General features: G+C 35.6%; 1 protein-coding gene across 6 annotated transcripts in view; it reads right to left on the bottom strand.

Annotated features, from left to right (window-relative positions):
• LOC110285020 (ankyrin repeat and KH domain-containing protein 1) overlaps positions 1-20,806 on the bottom strand; it is a 106,409-nt gene that overhangs the window by 39,329 nt on the left and 46,274 nt on the right. For 5 of the 6 annotated variants that reach the window (XM_021151052.2, XM_021151053.2, XM_021151055.2 and 2 more), the window contains exons 11-15: positions 15,054-15,141; positions 13,680-13,807; positions 12,919-13,062; positions 12,100-12,202; positions 1,560-2,318 (exon numbers count right to left, since the gene is read on the bottom strand). In XM_021151052.2, coding sequence (XP_021006711.1) covers positions 1,560-2,318; positions 12,100-12,202; positions 12,919-13,062; positions 13,680-13,807; positions 15,054-15,141 — 1,222 coding nt within the window. The remainder of the gene's footprint in view (positions 1-1,559; positions 2,319-12,099; positions 12,203-12,918; positions 13,063-13,679; positions 13,808-15,053; positions 15,142-20,806) is intronic. The other variant, XM_021151056.2, reaches the window with a different exon arrangement.

Below are 20,806 nucleotides of genomic sequence, written 5' to 3'. Positions count from 1 at the left end.
ACAGATAGACTTCATAAAATAGAACTTTTTATTTGGCAATTTAAGTTATTTAGAATGTGATGAGTATTTGAGGTCTAAGTTTTATTACGTCAATTAACATATAACACTAAAAAATGTTTTCTAAGGTAATTTTTAAGTTTCATGTGAACTCTGTAAAAGATCTTTTCTATTTAAAAATAGTTTAGTAAAATAAACACTTTTAGGTACAATCTGTAAAAATTACCATAAAGTTAACTACAAGTTTCCTTTAAAACTGTTTTGGTTAAAATAAACTTTACTTAAAAAGAAATGTAGGACAAAAAATATAAAAATTCAAATTAAAGAATAATAATCCTAACTCCTTAAAATATTTCCCAGCATTTGAATTTTAAGAAAAATAGACATTTTTCTTCTTCACAATACTATTACACAGCAGAGAAGCCTCAATGGCAAAATTATATCTATAACCAATGGAAATAACACATATACTCAACAAAAATTCCTGATTTAATCTTATTCCACATTTTAAAAGATTTAGTAAAGATCAGGAAGACTAAAGGCTCACAAAAGAAGAAAGGAAACTGGGATAGTATAATTGGGGTGGGAAGGGGAGGAGAATATGACAAGAGGAAACAGACAACAATAAGGAAAAAAATGTTGCAATCAAGAGACAGAGGACTGGCCTGCCTTTGAATATCACTCCAGCTACATCTTAGTTCTTGGTCTTCATCCACTGTCAACAGCCATTCTGGCTGCAATTCTGACTGGGCTCTCATGGAGGTGATACACTCACCAGCCATCTTTAGGAAGGTAAATGATTAATTGCACTGTTTTCCCACTGCTGCAAGGACAATGAAAGGGAAAGTAAACTTGTGCACCTCATTTCATAACTAGTTGTAATTTCCCACACAACAATAAACAGAAACATAAACTTTAAGATTATTAGTCCTTTTTCTTTTTATGTGTATGTGCACAAATGTGCCATGTATGCATGCACACTTTTAAGTGTGTCTGTATGCTTGTTCATCAAGAGTTAACAAAAATTCCAATCTCCAAACATCAAGTACAATAGTTTAAATGTACTTTAATCTTCTGAATATAAACTCTATACCACATAATGCTCAGCTTTTCCCATTTAGAGATGATTAAATTGGTCTAATAACAAAAAGCAGTGCCACTTTTAAGTTCTAATGTCCAAGCATGAAATTCATTGGCAAGAAAATTAAACAGGTTGCCTTACCTGTATACTTCTAAGCCCTAACAAGAGACTCTACTGAGTACTCCTACCAAGGAAGTAACAGAATGGCTTTGATATCAAATTTCCAAAGGATTATAACTTTTATTTCTTTGTCTTTGTAATGTGTTTTGTTTTGTTTTGTTTTTTAAATACAAAAGGGAAACACCCATCATGTGCTAGTGCTACTGGGCTTACTTAAATTCACTCCCGAAATTCCTAAGGAATCAGAGTAATTTTACAAATTAAGATAGAGAAGTACAAAGTCTTGTGTTTTTGAAGGGGCATTAAAGAAGTTGAACACACAGATTAAAGAGAAGTATTTTAGATATATTTCTTAACCCACCTGCTATCAGGTCATCAAGAGTGTCGGTAAGCGTCTGGGCTGGAGTTGCAACCATAAGTCCATCTGGCTCTTGAACTAATAGCCCCTGCTCATGTCCAGCAATCGCAATCTGAGGCTGTCCTACAATCTGCTGGTTACCTGATACTTTCTGAAGCACAAGAGAATTTGTCCCATTAGAACCTAAGTCACTGAAAAAGTTACATTGTGGAGATGATAGAGGCTGGACTGGGACAAAGTCAATTTGTTCTGCCGATGGTGGAGACTGTTGCTTATCATCAATATCATGATCTTTAAATAAGACTGTATCAAGCTGGGGTGATTCTGAAGAGTGATCCTGTGGGAGACTGCCATCTTCTTCCCCTGCCATGAAGACTCCTCTATTAGAACATTGCTGGTGTGGAGACTCTGTGTCTCTCTGACCTTTTGTTTCCAAGTATTCTTTGGTAAACTGCTGCTGTGTTTTCATCTGTAACTGCCTTTCCACCTTCTGTAGTTCTTTCAGTATTTTCTTCTTCTTCTGGACTTGTTCTTCTCTGTTCTTTTTAAGTTCTTCTATCTTATCCTTGTTTAGAGGCTCACCTTGAATTAACTCCAATGACTTAAGCTGTGCTTTTTCAATAGCACTAATTCTTTGCCCCAGTTCATTCAGCTTGCCTTCAGTCTCTTCTACTATGCACTCCAAAGGCTGGTATGGGTGAAAAGGTGGCAGTAGGTCCTGATCTGCTACCTGCAGAGAACTGGACTTCTGCTTGGATGCACCTAAGCACATGAAAAATGTTTGAAAATGTGCCATGCTAAGAGAGAGAGAGAGAGAAGAGAGAGAGAAAGATACAGAGAGATACAGAGAGACAGAGAGAAAGAAGGAAATAAAACACACAAAAACCCCAAATCCCCAAAGATTCCCCAAAACAAACACACACACACACACACACAAAACCCTATCCCTCCCCTCTCCCAGACTTCTTTCCCCAATTATAAGTAATGCTATAGAATGATTCCAAAGTCACACAAGTGGGAAACACATTAAACCTGTACTATTGCCCATCTGTAATGAGATCTGACTCCCTCTTCTGGAGTGTCTGAACACAGCTACAGTGTACTCACATATAATAAATAAATAAATCTTTAAAAAAAAAAAAACAGAATTTTGCTGATCATTGAACTTTTTAAATCTAGTTGAGTATGCTAGTACATATCTTTGATCACAGCACTCAGAGGCAGAGGCAGGCAGAGAGATCTGAGTTCCAGGACAGCTTGGTCTACAGAGTCAATTCTATAAAATGTATATTATAATATAACTTTGGGCTGGTGAGATGGCTCAGCAGGTAAGAGCACTGACTGCTCTTCCAAAGGTCCTGAGTTCAAATCCTAGCAACCACATGGTGGCTCACAACCATCTGCAATGTGATCTGACACTCTCTTCTGGTGTGTCTGAAGACAGCTACAGTGTACTTATTTATAATAATAAATAAATCTTTGGGCTGGAGCGAGCAGGGACTGAACGAGTGGAGTTGGCCTGAGTGGGCAGGGCTGACTGGAGTGAGCAGAGGTCCTAAAAATTCAATTCCCAACAACCACATGAAGGCTCACAGCCATCTGTACAGCTACAGTGTACTCATATACATAACATAAATAAATCTTTAAAAAAACTTTAAATTTATAAAATGTAAAATTCTGTAAGTTTTCCAGGATCACATTCTGAGTATCTTGATTCAAGAAAACAACAAGCAAAAGAAAAGAAAAAAAGTATTAAATATAAACCAGAATCAAAATGGCATTCAAAATATTAATATTACTTTAATTGCTCTTTCAGAACAATTCTTTTAGGAATGATTATACAAGTTTACTCCAAGAGAACAAAATGGGGCAAATATTTTTTTAAGTTGGCAAAACAGCTATATTCTTACATTAAAATACAATGTTAAATCAGTTACTTAAGGTATTGTCTTCTTTAGCTAGGTATGTAGCCCATATGCGTGAAAAGTCAGCACTCAAAGAATCAGGGATTAAGGATTATACTCATTTATATAGCTGAGTTTGACGCTAGAGTAAGCTACCTGGAACCTTGTTTTCAATAAAACAAAGATATATCTTTATCAAATTCTCTATTAAAAATCCTAGTCCTGTCGGGTGTGGTGGCACACGCCTTTAATCCCAGCACTCGGGAGGCAGGGGCAGGCGGATTTCTGAGTTCAAGCCCAGCCTGGTCTACAGAGTGAGTTTCAGGACAGGCAGGACTATACAGAGAAACCCTGTCTCGAAAAAACAAAACAAAACAAAATCCTAGTCCTATCTCAAAAAAAAAAAACAAAAACAAAACAAAACAAAAATTCTAGTATCTTTGTAACCAAACACTGTATTAAACTTATACCACAAGGATAATTTAAACTAATTTTAAATAAACCTTACAAATAACATCCACCCAGGAGAGAAACAATGAGTGTTATTAACAGGGGTATTCCATATAGAAATACTTATAATGATAACCTATTTTAGAAAGGAAACATTTAAAGTCATTAAGTATATTCATTCTTCTCTTATAATAAAGCTGCTGAAAAGTGTTAACAGTCCTAACCAAAGGGGATAAATAAAAATTTTTGTATAAATTCAAGACTGAATCTTATTCAGGAAGAACTAGGACTACTTGTAGTGGAGGGGAAAGAAATTACTAATGAATCTAACAATGTAGATGAACTTCAAAACCCTGCTAAATGAAAGGATCTACATACAAATTATATATTGCAAAATGTCACTTAATATAAAGTTTACAGAGAAAGGCAAATAGATAGAAAAGGAAGAAGTAGAGGCCTTGGGCAAGGCAATGAGAATAAGGTTCAAATGCAAACAGCTCTTTTGAGTAGTAAAACTATTAAAACTAAGTAGGAACTGTATGCAGCAGTGGATGCCTGAAATCCTAGCAACCAGGAGGCTGACTCTGAGACCAGCCTGTGCTACCCAGTAAGACTGTTTCAATGTCTAAAGAGTAACAATAATTAGGACCCCAGGAAACTCCATGGTGGCAACTATCACAGAAATTGGTCAGCTTACCAAAACACACTGTACTGAATATTTTAAAATGAGTGAACTTGACAGTTTAAAGGACTTTCTAAGATTTTTACTTACTTATTTTATGTATATGGATGTTTTGCCTATAAGTATGTCTATGCATGCCTGAAACCCATACAGGCCAGATGAGGGTGTCTAATCCACTAGAACTAGAGTTATCAGAGCTTGTGAGCAGCTATATGGGTACTGGAGTTGAACCTGGTACCCAACAATTACTCTATACCATACAGCCATCTCTCTAGTCCCCAATAAAGCTATTCAAACTCAAAACAAAACAAACCTGGGTAAAACAGCTGATTATTTTTCTAAAATGTAGTTAGCATATATAAAACATAGATCATCATTTTAAGATGTTTGTTTGTTTTGTGTGAGATTGAGTCTCAGTTGGCTGGCCTTAAACTCACAATCCCAGGGCTCCACTATCTTGAGTGCTGGAGTTACAAGGATTTTTTTCTAACTGTTTGTTTGTTTCTTTCTTTGTTTAGGAAGTGGGAGAAGAGAGAAAGGATGTGTGTGAGCTCTCGTGTCACATAATATTGTGAAGTCAGAGGACAACTTGCAGAAGTCAGTTTTCTTCCTTTTACCAAGTAGGACCGAGGGATCAAATATAAGTCATCAGGCTAGGAGACAGTGACTCTTCCCTCTGAGCCATTTGCCAGCCTCAACATAAGAAATTTAAAATTAAAATAATAAAATTTAAAATTTAAAATAATAAAAATTATCTTCAAGTTTAAATCATTCTCAAGCTTAAAAGACTTACACACTAAAAGGAAATAAATCAGAGATCTTAGAACTACAGGCCAGACCTGGTGGCACAAACCTACAACACTAGTTCCTTAGCAAACTGAAGAAAGAGGAATTCAAGGCCAAAACAATTAAGACCATGTCTCTAAAAAATTAAATTAAAAACTTTAGGAAGTTTAAACATATACATATATATTTTAACTATGAAAACAATCCAAGCTTTCCCCTGGATACTGTTTTTAGCAAGGGCAGAAGACCAGTTTCAGTACCACAATGCAATTACTTTCAGAGGCCTACTTACTCCCTAATGCAAAATCTGAAAAGCATGTCATATTTAATTTCATATTCCTACTTGAGCAAAGTGGTGGGAAAAGACTATTTTTTTCAGAGCAAAAGCCATTAAATTTGAGAGATGATTTGATTATTACTTTCATAAGACTTTACAGAAGCCAAACATTTTTAACAATTAGCAGGAAAGAAAAAGAAGGTAAAACTGTCACAAAGAGCAATATAAAAATCCTTAGCACAACACAAGTAAAAATTTCAGCTTCATGAATAAATACAATGACATAAGCAGAGCAAGTATAAGGGCTTAGCAATGATTGAATTCTGCTTGAAACTTTCCTAATGTAGCTGCTCTTATACGAGGATTAAGGCTGCTCAGATGATCATCCACAATGAAAGAAGATATACTAATGACACACTCAACCATATTAGAAATAGTACATGGAAGGAACTACCAGTGACATTTCATAGAACAGAGAGGTACATATAGAGCATTAAAAGGGTAGGATGTGGCTGCTCAGAGGACCTGGGTTCGGTTCCCAGCACCCATTTTGGGCACCTCACAACTGTCTATAACTCTGGTTCCAGGGATTCAACAACTCTTCTGGTGTTCATGGGCACTGCACACACATGGTACACATAAATATACTCAGTGCACATGAATACACATTAAATTAATTTCTTTTTAATGTATAACAATGGGTCAGTAAAATGACACTGATACACATCTGACAACTGAGTTAAATCTTGGGGCCTAAGTGTTGGAAAAAGAGAATCAACTTCCTCAAATTGTCCTTTGATTACCACACAGGTAATGAAGTATGCATGTGCACGTGTACACATACATTAAAAAATAAAATCATAAAAATGTAAAATGCAATGCATAAAAAGGTTTTTTTTCTTCAAATAGTCAATAGTTGAACTATCCAAAGTTAGACACTTAAAACTGTCTAGATGGGGGTACATCAAAGCATTAACACAATTTATATCTCAATAAACCAAGGGTTTTCAAAATCAGGATGTCACCTAAAGCTATAGAAATACAAGTTAGTGGGTAGAAATGTTGACAAGTGCTCATCGACAATAAAATTTTAATATGAAATAAGTACTAAAATATGCCAGAAAATAAGATTTCCAAGTCCTTCAAACATTTCCCACTGTCAGATGTATATTTTCCTGATATACATTATATATATAAGTAAAATATATATCATATATATACATATACATAAATATATATCTGACAGTGGCATACACACACACACACGCGCACACACACACAGACAGAAGAATCTGTACATGGATATCGTGCAGTTGACTTGTCGAGTACCATTTAGAGTAGTCACCATCTCTCTTGGTTTGGCATCTATCTTACATTTTTTGTTCCCTCTAAGCTTTTCCCCCTTCCTAGTAAAAAAACTGAATAAAGTATAGACTAGAAATTGTGGTCTATAGCAGTTTAAAATCACCTTTATTGTTGTTTTGTTGCTGGAGATTAACTGGGGGTTTTGTGCATGACAGGTGAGCATCCTGTCACTGAATGAGTTATATCCCCAGAGCTTTTCCTTTTGTTGCAGTGTTGGAGAGGGAATGCAGGGTCTTGTGCATGGTAAATGTTTTACCACTGAGCTACATTCCCCTATCACTGATTATTTATTTTTATGAATAACGTGAATGAGGTAGGCATCTGCTAAATATTTAGCTCTCTACTGAGATGAACTTAAACCTATTATTTTCAAGTCTATATCGATTAATTAGTATAATTTGCAATAAAAAAATACGATCAAAGGAAAATATTAATGAATCTACAGTTTTATCATGGAAATCTCTTAACCAAAATATCCAAAGATAGATCATCTGTGTTACCACGGTAAAAGATTCATCTAACCTATCTCTTCTTACTGAAAGCAATTATATGTAAAAGCACATTATTAGGTTTGGGCATGCATAAACTTACATAAGCATGACTACATGATTAAAACTTAGTAGTGATATTAGTAAAGTTTACAGAACATTCCATTTTAACTACAACATACACAGGTTTTCCTATATAGTTTAATACTTCCCATAAAAATATGAGCGTTCATAACACTGACTCTAACAAACAGTACTGGAGGCGAGATGTCACCTATTTTTCTTGTTTGGAACTTTCTAAACACCATCACACTGAAATACAACTTTTAAAACTACTGTTTTAAAGACAGGGTCTCACTGTGCAACCCTGGCTGGCATGCACGTGCACCTGTGCATGCATGCATGCGTGCAAACACCCCCCCCGCCCCGGACACACACACACAATAGGGCTAGGAAGATGATTTGGACAGTAATGAAGGCCTGAATCTGGTTCCTCAACACCCACATAAAAAGCTGTGCAAGAAGGCCTAGGCCAGTAATCTCATCAGTGGGGAGGGAGACAGGAGGATCATTGAGGCTGCTGGGCAGCTAGACTAGTCAAACTGGTGAGCTCTGAGTTCAGTGACTGATCCTATCTCAAAAATGATACAGGAATAAATCTGACATCAACCTCTTGCCTCCTTAAATGCACTCATGCACACACACAAAGAACAGTAGTGAGAGTTTTATAAGACCTTATAAGGCAAAGAATATCGACTTCAGACACACTAGGAGAATAATGGAAGGTAAAAATAATACAAGAAAATAAAACAGAAGAGTCATAAAGACAAACTACTAGGAACTGGGCGATTAATTCAACCCAACATTTCAAGTCTGAAGGAGAAGGAAGTGACAAGTCAGAACGAAGAGGCAATGAAGTACTATAAAGTTCTCAGAAAAGAAAGTACTTCTGAAAAAGATCTGAGCTATACAAAAGATATGCTATACACTTCAGTTGTCAAGTGTTCGCCTACTATGTGTGAGGTCCTGAATTCAATACTCCGTACCATAAAGAAAAAAAGGAAAGATAAAATTCAAACTTGCAATGTTAGCAATTGAATCCAGGGCTTTCTACCCAGCCACATGATCTCCAACCTTCCCCCACATATCACGTATATAACTACACACATATACACAAGATAAATATGATGTAATTTTAAAAAACTTAATACATCTTTGTTTTAAGATGAATTTTATATCTAAAATGAATATTCTTTTTTGTTTTTGTTATTTTGTTTTTTGTTTTTTTTTTTTCAAGACAGGGTTTCTCTGTATAGCCCTGGCTGTCCTGGAACTCACTTTGTAGACCAAGCTGGCCTCGAACTCAGAAATCCACCTGTCTCTGCCTCCCAAGTGCTGAGATTAAAGGCGTGTACCACCACTGCCAGGCTAAAATGAATATTCTTATCCTTTTGTTATGTAGTCCTGGTTAGGCTGGATCCTGCTATGTAGACCAGGCTGGCCTCAAACTCAAAGAGATCTGCCTGTCTCTACCTCCCAAGAGATGGAATAAAGACTTGCATTACTACACCCATTCCAAGTGAGTTTTTCATTTTGAAAGATTATATTTTTATTTATGTGTATGTGTGCCCATGCATGTCAAAAAGGGTACCAGATTTCTTGGAACTGTAGTTATAAGAGTAGTTGTGAGCTGCCTAACATAGGTCTTGGGAATCAAACTCCAATTCTCTGTCTGGAAAAGTAGCAACCTCAACCACAAAGCTACTTCACAGGCCTCAGGTGACTTAAAAAACAAAACAAAACAGAATTTACAGGGACATTCACTCTATGAAGAATCTGATTTTTTCTTTTAACTAACCTGACAGCTTAATCCAATAAATTATCACAATTTGATCTTTTATAATTGTTAGGTAGTTAAGAGGAAATGGCCCAACCAAGTATTTAGATACAAATGTTAACTATTTTCCTTTCATAATAATTTAGTAAAAAGTGTCTTTAGAAGGTTATTTTTTATACCATTTAGTGAAATAGTAAATTAGAGAAGAGGAAATAAGTGGATCCCTAGTATAAAACAGTTCCTAAGCAAAATATCAACATAAAGCAATCCCAAGTTCTTCTGTTGCTTACATATTAGCTCAGTATTTAAAATGTTCTAATTCCTCACTGAACATTTATCTAGATAATTTTTTGTTATTTTGAGGTTTTGTGTGAATTTTAAAAAGTAATTATTTGTTTTATGTGCACTGGTGCTTTGTCTGCATGGACATCTGTGTGAGGGTATCAGATGTTAGAGTTACAAATGGTTGTGAACTGCTACGTGGGTACTGGGAATTGAAACCAGGATCTCTGCTAAGCCATCTCTCCAGCCCCTTAAGTAAAATTTTAAAAGCAATTTCCTGTTAACTATTAAATTTCTGAAGTCCAAATTCTTAGTCTTCTATATGGGCTTAGCCATTCAAATATAAAAACAGATCAGGGGGCTGGTGAGATGGCTCAGTGGGTAAGAGCACCCGACTGCTCTTCCAAAGGTCCAGAGTTCAAATCCCAGCAACCACATGGTGGCTCACAACCNAAAAAAAAAAAAAAAGATGAGGAAAAGTCCTTGGTATCCAGACTCACCAGGCTGACATTGCTAGGCAAATGCACCAACAGTCTCTAGACTTAGAGGAGAGACACATGCCATGTCTTAGGACTAACAGAGAAAAAAAAAAAAAAATAAAAAAAAAAAAAAAAAAAAAAAAAAAAACAGATCAGGTGCAGGGTATGAGACTGCAATCCCAGTACTTGGGAAGCACAGACAGGAAGATAATGGAGTTGTCTTGCAATGAGATCCCATCTCAAACAAACCAGAAAACCAGAATCAGTAAAGTAGCCCAGAAGGCAAAGGCTGCTGCTACAAGCCTGGTGACCTGAGTTGGGTTCCTTCTAGGAACCCAAGTTCCTAGAAGTAAACTTGGAAGAAGAGAACCCTTTCCATAAAGTTGTACTCTGACTTCCAGATATGTACTGTGGTACATGTATTCTCACACACATATCATTGTAAACATATGAACACAGTAATGATTTTTTTTAATCTGAAAAAAAACAAAAACAGAGGTACTCTAAAATATTTTAGAAAAGGGTGTTAGCTGGTTGCACTGCTCAGATGTTAAAAATGTGTGTTTTTATTTGCTAAGATTAAAAATAGCAGGAAGCCAGGCATGGTGGCTACATTAACATATACTTATTTAGTTTTCAATAGTTTTTTATTTACAATACACTAAATAAGATATATTCATAAAATTTTTATATTAAGCTTTTTGGACAGATGCTATTGGTCATAAAAAGCAGGGCGTGGTGTATACTACATAAGTGTTTCAGTACTATCCAATAGTTCCAACTCTTATGTAGTTTATAATATCCTAGAAATTACTTCAGCAAACTCAGATATTACAACATATAATTATCAAGAGAAGACACATTATATCTACAAATGAAAAGATAGACAAACTAAACCAGAGCTAAAAAGCTTGAGTCCTTTAAACAGTATATACTCCGCTTAATTTGGGGTTCAGGCCTATAATCCTAGTACTCAGGAATCTGAGGCAAGAGAATTGCCATTAGCATGACTGAGTGAGGGTAGCCTGGGCTTCATAGACAGTCAGGTCAGGTTGGGTTAATTCACTAACAAAATGAATTTAATTCATTAACAAAGTTATCTGGATTTTATCCATATACATTTTGATAATTAATCATCCAAGTTCATAGTGATAATTATTTCTTAAGCTCACCCACTATATGCCAGCATTACATAAACTGAATACAATTCTTCAACCACTTTCTCATTAATTAAATCGATGCTATAAAGATTTACGCTGGTTGTGGTGGAGCATGCCTTTAATCCCAGCATTGGGGGTGGGGGGGGTGGGGGGGGGGGGGGCAGAGGCAGGCGGATTTCTGAGTTCAAGGCCAGCCGGGTCTACAAAGTGAGTTCCAGGACAGCCAGGGCTATACAGAGAAACCCTGTCTTGAAAAACAAAAAACAAAACAAAACAAAACAAACAAACAAACAAAAAGATTTACTAGGTAATCAACACATACTTTTATTATTACACTACAGTTTGGCTAAAATATTGTTAAACAGAAGTTGGGTGTTATAGCACATGCTCATACTTATATCACTAAGGCAGAGGCAGAAAGATTGGCACAAGATCGGGCCCAGCATGGTGTACCTACTGAGTCCCATGCCATAGACAGGTATATAGAAAGAGCCTGTCTTGAAAAACAAAACATGAGCTACCAGGTAGGAAAAAAAGGCTTGGCCAAACTTTTTGCTTTAGTATAATAAAAAGCTTAGTTTATATTCCTGAAGTAATTTTATTTTTGACTAATGAAAAACTACTTTAAGCAGTATGTTAACAGGCTAACAGAAAGGCATTTTTCTAATATTTAGGACTTTCCTATTTTAAACATCTCTAATAGTACTGACATTTGTCAAAGGTATGTATGTCAATTAGACACAGGTACATTAAATATCTCTGTACCATTAAAGTAAAATTTATTAACTAGTTGAAAAAGTATCAGTTTTAAGGAAAATAATTCAACAACTAACCTTTTTGTACTCCTAAAAGGGCAGTAGACGTCTCCTGGGAAGTTCTGTCAGGTTCCTGGGGAGGCACAACCATGGCAAGTGTGTGTATGGGTACTCGTGGAACCTAAAACATCAACTCAGAAAAAAGTCATCTCAGATCACAGAAGAAAATAAAGTTCCATAAATAAAACACATATATTGCTTTATGTTTTCTTCATATAATGTAACATTCACTTCTTTCTTTTTTAGATTTATTTTATGTATATAAGTTTTTGCCTGAATGTATGTATGTCAGCCATGTGAGCCTAGTGCTCTTGGAAGTCAAAAGAAGGCATAGGATCCCCTGGAATTGTAATTACAGATGATTGTGAACCACCTTGTAGGTGCTGGGAACAAAAACTAGGTCCTCTCCAAGAGTAACAAGTGTATTTGACTGCTGAACCATATCTCCTTCTCCCTCACTTTATTTATTAGGGCTTAAATTTTTTTCTTAAGCCTTCACTAAGAAATAATTTCTGGGAATACTAAATAAAAAAAGACTGAAGACAATCTATGTGTTTGATGATTTAGGTTAAATAAAATTATTATCTCTAGCTCAAGTGAAAGTCTTACAGCCCCAATTATAGTAAGAAATTTAAATCACATACTCACTATATACTGGCCAATTTACTCTTGTTCAAATCTTATTTGAGTAAAAGAGAAAATAAAATTCCAACATATTTATTGAATTGGAGTAGACTATGAACTTTCAGGATAACTTAATAGAAAAGAACTATTGCTTTCATTAAACAAAAACTTTCAAAGAATACTTATACCAAGAAATAGTCTATTTTATTCTACCTGAGATTCATCTTGTGACGGAGAGGTAAGTTGAGATACATCGGTGGTGGGAACTGACAGAACATTATTTGGATAATCCAACAGATAAGAAACAACATTAGTATGGCCACCTTTTGCAGCTTCAATAAGCATTGTTGATCCATCCTAAGAAAGAATTGAGCATAGTTAATTCTTTATAAACTTACTCTTAGATCCTGATAAAATTACTTAGTAAGTCATATAAAATCAAATGTATTAATTTTACTTTCAGGTTTTGAAACACGGTTCTGCTATTTAGCCCAAAACTTAGTTTGGATTCAAGATAATCCTGCTGCTTTGGCTATGCCACCACAGGCAGCTCAAATCTCATTAATAGTAGCAAATATTAAGCACTAAAAGATCAAGCAAACCTTTAATAATAACAATATATCTTAATATTCAGTGGGTTTTGTTTGCTGGTTTATTTTTTCTTGAATCAGTCTCAATATGCACCCCATGCTGGCTTTGAACTAGCGTAAGTACTGCTTTGGCATACCTACGGACAGTATTATCGGCATATGTCACCATACTCAGCTGGTATTACTTATACACTATGTTAAGTAGAATACTTTAAGCTGGGTGTGGTTGTGTGTGCTTTCAATAACAGCACCTGTTGAGGCAGAGGCAGGAGGATCTCTGGGAGTTTGAGATCAGCCTGGCCTACATAGTGAGCTCCAGAGACAGCCAGAATTAGATAAACACTGCTTCAAAAAAGCAAAAATGAAACAAAAATAGTAGAATACCTTGAGTCGATGAGTAGGGTCAGCTCCATGAGCCAGGAGCAGTTCAACCACTGCCAAATGGCCTCCTGCACATGCCAGTGACACTACTGTGTGATCATTATTGGCTGTAGCCCTATTCACATTGGCACCTTTAAAGAAAAACAGTAATCTTAACAAAGGTAAAAATCAAGCCAATTTATAATATCGTTTAAAGATTTTCTCCAACTAGAATACAGATATAAAACAGTGTAAATCATAAGTGTATAACTTGACATTTTCACAAAGTGAACACACCTGTGTCACTAGAATCAGATCAAGAAATAGAACATTATCCACAAACCAAAAGTCCCATCAAGTGCTCCCTTTTCAGATATGCCCACACGGTAGCTCTTAACTCTGACTCCAAATGGTATCATGTAAAACAAAAACAAAGCCAAAAACAAAGTACTATTGTATTTTAATTAATCTTCAACTAAGCATAATGGCAAATTGTATAAAAACAATCTTTTAAGAAAGATAAGACAATATAATGATCTTCTATTACAACATGAGACTATTTTTTAAGCTGTTTAACAATAAATTCAGACAATGCAATTATTTAGCAACTTCTACAACATAGAAAGGCAGTACTCAATGTATTCCTACTTTTGGTAATTCTTGGCAGATTGTTGTGGGTATGACTAGGTATTCTATTTAATTATACAAGCATAAGAGAACTCCAGAAGTCATCTATCTGCTTCATTAATCACCCCTAACCCCAGCAGCCATTAACTACCTGTAGCTCTTAATCTTAAGGGGTTGGGCCTTGTAAGAGTCACCATCCATGTTGGGATGCCTATTGGTAATGTCACTATATAGGCCTTGTGCATGCAACCATACTGTTTCAAGGAATATTTACTTATTTGATATAGGATCTCACTGTGTAGCTCTGGCTGGCCTGGAACTTACAGACCATCCAGACTAGGCCAGCCTAAAACCCACAGACATCCATCTACTCACTTCTGCTTCTGTATGCTGGAGTAGGGATGCAACATCATACCTATGCACAGGCCTCGGGACACATTTTTAAAAAGAACTTTGTATATGTTAATTCAACTGTATGACAAAAGGATAGCATCTCTCACCTGTGTCTGCAGCAAAACTGCCTTGAATGTGTTGACTATTTACTGGAGAACAGTGGTCATCTACTTTTACCCTCTCTAGTTTTCAGGAACAATCATATACAATTTGATGAAAAGACTCTCAAGACTAATAGAAATTCTCCAGTAATTATCTCACAAACTGTTGTTTACTACATAAAATACACTGACAAAAGTCTGATTATTTTTAACCGCTAAGTGGTTTTCTCAGAAATGGAAGGCTTTTGGAAACAACCACTTTCTGAACTTGCTTTACCTTTGCTAATAAGAAACTGAACAGTGCACAAATGACCCGCTCTTGCAGCTTTCATCAAAGGTGTTCTTCCACCTTCAGATTCATGTTCCTATTAAAGAAACAGAAAATAAATCAATCAACTAATGAAACATTTACTTTAAGAACTTAGTACTAATGATATGATAAACTGTAAGGATTTAGTACTTAACTCATTTGGATACTTACACTACTGACTTCAGTTCCTCTAATGTACAAATTCATTTCAGTTACACTAGATAGCATGACCTATCATGGGCAAGTTTAAACCTTGCATGCCCAACATGAATCTTTAAAGATAATAAAACTAATTTTTAGTTTGGTACCCAATAACTTAAATTTTCTAATTACAATTAGATTAAGAAAGTATTTTTCTTAACTATTCATGTGAACTGTGGGTCGAGGGGGGATTTAAGTCCCTAAGGTGATTTATAAAATCCTGACATTTTATTAAAATCCATTAAAAATTCTACCAAAGGGTCGAAGGAGAGAACAGACTTCTGCAGTTGTTCTCTGACCTTCATATGTGTAGTGGCATGCATGCATACATGTACACATGTACACAATTTAAAGGATTTCTACCAAAGACAAAAAATACACTAGAAAAAAATGATAGTATTTTACGAGTAAGGGGGAACAAAAATATACCAATGAACAGAATATTTTAGAATATAAATTAAACACTTGAAGAGTTAAAGACAAAAGATATAGTTTTAGCAGTAAGATCATTGTTCTCCTCTACAAAGTTTGCCAGATACAAGAATGAGTGATAAAACAGCTTTTAACCAGGACTTTATTATCAAACTTCACCCAACTGAACTCGCTTGTATGATTAGTAGTCTTAGTATGGTTAGTGTACAAACTCTTACTACATTTACCTAAGTAATGAAATTGTTGATAACTTTTATTTCTTTTTTTTTTTTGGTTTTTCGAGACAGGGTTTCTCTGTATAGCCCTGGCTGTCCTGGAACTCACTCTGTAGACCAGACTGACCTCGAACTCAGAAATCTGCCTGCCTCTGCCTCCCAAGTGCTGGGATTAAAGGCGTGCGCCACCACGTCCAGCTTTTTTTTTTTTTCTTTAAATAACTTTATTTCTATGAAAAGTTTTCTTACCTATCCTCCAGGTTCATGTTTAAATTATACTAAGGATGTAAATGTGAATTCTGCTGTTCCAGTTGATTTTTATTAGGAAACAGTAGAAAAATTGATTATGACAGTTTTTATTTCACCATTCTTTTAAATTAATTTAGAAAGTCACTTAGCTGCCATATATTTAATTCAATGGTTCATGCTTGTCATCCTAGCACTCAGGAAGTAGATGCACATAAACAGTTCAAAGCCATCTCCAACTAAATACAGAGCCTAAGGTAAGCCTTGGCTACTTAAGACTCCACCTCAAAAAAAAAAAAAACAAAAACAAACAAACAAAAACAACAACAGGCCAGTGACATGATTCAGTAGGTAAAGGCGCTGGCCTAATCTGATGAGCTGAGGTCAACCCCTGGAACCACATGGTAGAAGCAGACAACTGATTCTGGTTGTCCTCTCATCTCCACAAATGAAGCAAGGTGCATATATGCATATACACAAGAAATAAATATAATAAAATTATTTAAAGCAAAGCAAAACAACAATAATGGAAAAAAATCACATATACACCTATTTCCTTTGGTTGGCTTCATTTAAACTTAAAATGGCTGGTTTATTAAACGAGACTATATAAATATTTATTATATGTAACATACCAGAACAGCTTTCTGCACAAATTCATTAGCAGCTCTGTTATTACAAACACAGCTAATCAAAACTATCTTGAGCATAATATTTTTATTATAATTTAATTTTGTTGTGAGAGAAAAATCTCACACTATAACCCAAGTTGACCTTGAATTCATTCTGTAGAGCCTAAATTAGTTTTTAATTCATAAGCAGTCCTCCTGCCTCAGCCCCCTAAATGCTAGGATTGCAGACATAAGCTCCCATGCCTAACTTAAATATACTTTTGATGCTATTAGTAGTTAGCACCCACATCTGTTTAAAAAAAAATTAACACAATTTGTGACAATATTTATTGTATCTACTACTTTAAATAATTTAAATTACAACACTTTCATTAAGATGGACAAAGCATGTCACTGCTGGTTTTCCTTCTTTTTAACTTATCAGAAATACACATTTCCACTGCCATCTTTTACTTCTTGCCATACAACACTGAATTTTATATTCAACAGTCCAGTTTCAGTTTTAAACGATAGTACTTTAACAAGAGGAAAAACAAAACAAAAAGAAAAAACAAAAAAACAAAAAAACCCAAAACATGTACTGCATTTTGTCTGCTGTTTCACCTACTTAATACATATTAATTTATCTCTTTATATATGAAATCTTTCTATAACTCTCTCAGACACTCTATACAGTTTGTTATTGTTGTTTGGTTTCTTTTTGGTTTGGTTTCGATTTTTGAGAGAGGGTTTCTCTGTATAGCTAGCCCTGGCTGTCCTGGAACTCACTCTGTAGACCACCAGGCTGGCCTGGAACTCAGAGACCCAACTATCTCTGCCTGCCCAGTACTGGGATTCCCACTACACCCAGTTACAAACATTCTTTCATTTGAGCTGAGTCACTTACCAGCTAGCCTTCTCTTACTTCATGTGTACTTTGCTTGTGATATTTGATCAAGACATTAATATGAGTAGAAGGCTGCTCAGTTAAATTTGAGATTCACTAAAAATAACTTCTAAGTTTGTACTTCTGGAAGATTTTTTTTAAGAAGAATACCATATATAAATAATACTAAGAAAATAAACCACTAACAATGCAAATCTCTTCACCAAGACATCATAATATTTTCAAATTGAAGAGGATTTTCTTTGTCAGTCAACAAGGTCCTTTAATTTCTTAGCTTCAATTCCAATATCCCAATCTATTCTATATGGTGGCAGTTTATAAGCATCAAAGGCCACTGTGACCTAATCCTTGGCTTGGAATTGTGCTCTCCAAAATAGTTTTCATGTCCTCCTGCTTATCATCCTGTGAAAGGAAAAAGAACTTATAGATCTTATCCTAAAAATGAGAATCACATTTAGCTGTGAAGAACTTGTAGACCACTGGCACTTTGGGTGTATTTTCAAGTAAAACAATCCTAATTAATAAAGACCATAATTTTATGAGCATAGGTTTTCATTTATTTCTAATACAGTCTCTTTATATAGTCCTAGCTGTTCTGAAACTTACAGTGTAGACCAGGGTAGCCTTTAATTCCTGCCTCTGCCTCCAGAGTGCTGGGATTAAAGGCATGTGTCACCACACCCGTATGAATGGCTTTGGTTTTGAGACAGGATTATCACTAAGTAGCCTTGGTTGGTCCAGAACTCTATACATAGAACAAGCAGGCCTCTAACAGAGATCTACCTTTGTATAGTTTATTTTTTAAGGACATGATGATGATCTTTTAATAAAATGTTAATAGAAATCTTGAAAGGAAGTAATTATGCTAAACTATAGATACTTATTCCTTGGTCTCTAAAGAAAACTAAAACAACAAGCAGGAGTAATATTTTAAAGTATATAACCAAGAATATTGAAGATGTCAAGAACTGTAGGAAAACTCAAATACTATTTAAGATAATTAGTTATGTAGTTCCTCCTCTCTTATAAATATGTTTAGTGCTTTTTAGTCGTTGACTAGAGTCATTGGAATCTCCACCAAATAATTAAGAAATGTAGGTTTGTAAAGGGTTCACTTAGAGTAATTCCAAGTTCCTTAGAGATGGGGACATATATTCCTATGATATAGATTTAGTAAGAAGGTATTTATATGATCTGAAAGTGACTTTCAAGTACTCAGTTTCTCTCCTGTTCCCTTCCATATTAATCTCAACTAACAGCAAACCAAACAAATAAGTGCAAAGTAGCTGTCATGGAACCTATTATGATGCTCCTATACAAACAGAAATGAATCAAAACTTTAAGCTATTTCTGTTCATCAAATAACTTCATAAGAACATGGGCTGTTTCAAATGAATGTCTGGGTATGGCTTGTACATATCTATGTTTCCAGCAGTCTAGAAATTCAGGGATTGTTTTAAAACAACAAAAAATCTACTCAAAAGTCCATGCTGGCCACAAGCTCTAGAGAGGAAGCAATTATTGTTGTTTTACTAAGTGGACATGTAAGATGGTCAAAATAGCCTGTAAATATTTATGTTGAGAGACTGGAGAGATGGCTCAGTGGTTAAAAGGGCTACCAGATCTTTCAGACCAGAGTTCTCTCAGCACCCACATCAGGTCTGTAACTCCAGCTCCAGGTGGTTTTGACAGCCTCTTCTGGTCTTCAGAGGGACCCTCACACACAGCATATACATTTTACAAACAACAAAAAACTACACTTATGTCAATAGATTAGTGCTGTTCTGCCAGCTCTGGTCAAAGTTGCTTCATTCTATTGTGATTAGTGTTACTGCAAAGTACTGAGAATAAATAACTGTTGAGTGCTTAGTCTTATATGATAACCCTATCACCCTTTACCCCAACACCAAGGCTCAGAGACTATCACAGAAGAGGGAGTAGAAAGAATGGAAGAATTGGAGGAAGGGGTAGAGTCTTATGGAATGCTGTCTTCTGGGGCATGACAAGCCCATCACACCCATGAACTCAGAGCAGCTGTGCTTACCTGCATAAGACCTAAACATCATTGAGTTGTCAACATTCCCTCACGGAAGGGGGAGGGGCAGTTAACAGTTGCTTGGGGGTAGGGCCTCACAAGGCCCTATCCCTCCCTGAGGACCTAGAGGCAGTTAATGGTTGCTGTGTGAGGGAGAGACATTTTCTTCTGATGTAGTTACTGGTAAGTTGCCATACTCCCATAAATAATCTCACCTAAGCTCCTGTAAGCAACCTTAACTAAATTCACTGGCTCTTAAAAAACAACAAATCTCATGGAAGTAAAGGGGGATTACTTGGGAAGAAGGAAATCAGTGAAAAGTAGGAGAGAGAAAGGGAGAGTAAATATGATCAAAATACATTATATGTGAGTGTGAAAATGTTATCATTAAATTCACTGTTGTGTACAATGTATGCTAATAAAATAAAAATATCAGATAAAAGTTTTAGAAAGCCACACACTAAACACTGTTCTGAGTTTATTTTCTATGTATGGTATTTTTAAAAATAATTTATTTTTTTTTTATTTTATGTGCATTGGTGTTTCGCCTATATATGTGTCTGTGAGAAGGTGTCAGATCCCTTGGAACTGGAGTTACAGGCAGTTGTAAGTTGTCATATGGATGCTGTGAATTGAACCCTGGTCCTTTGGAAAAACAGCCATCCTCTTAACTACTGAGCCATCTCTCCTGCCTTCCTTAACACACATAAAACAGTATATTAGGTATAGATATATAATAATATGAATATGAAAATAAAGCTTCTATTCATTTAATATCTGCCAAGAATCAAAGAGTACCCTCCACCTCATGCTTCTGCCATGATGCTCTGCTCAAGCAAACTTGAAGCCTCAGGTGCCTCGCGTATACTAGTTCTACCAACTGAACTAGATCACTCACACAGTGAAGGCAGGAGCATCAGAGCTTCAAAGGTAATCCTTATCTACTACATAGCAAGTTCAGGCAAAGCCTGGGTTACATGAGATCATATCACAAAACAGACAAAACAAAAATGACTCAAGTCTACTATCTGTCAGCATAAGAAAAGGCACATTTATTACACTGTATTGTCTAC

Source organism: Mus caroli, chromosome 18 (genome assembly GCF_900094665.2).
Source record: "Mus caroli chromosome 18, CAROLI_EIJ_v1.1, whole genome shotgun sequence".
Taxonomy (NCBI): domain Eukaryota; kingdom Metazoa; phylum Chordata; class Mammalia; order Rodentia; family Muridae; genus Mus; species Mus caroli.
This window is presented reverse-complemented; position numbering and strand designations above follow the sequence as displayed.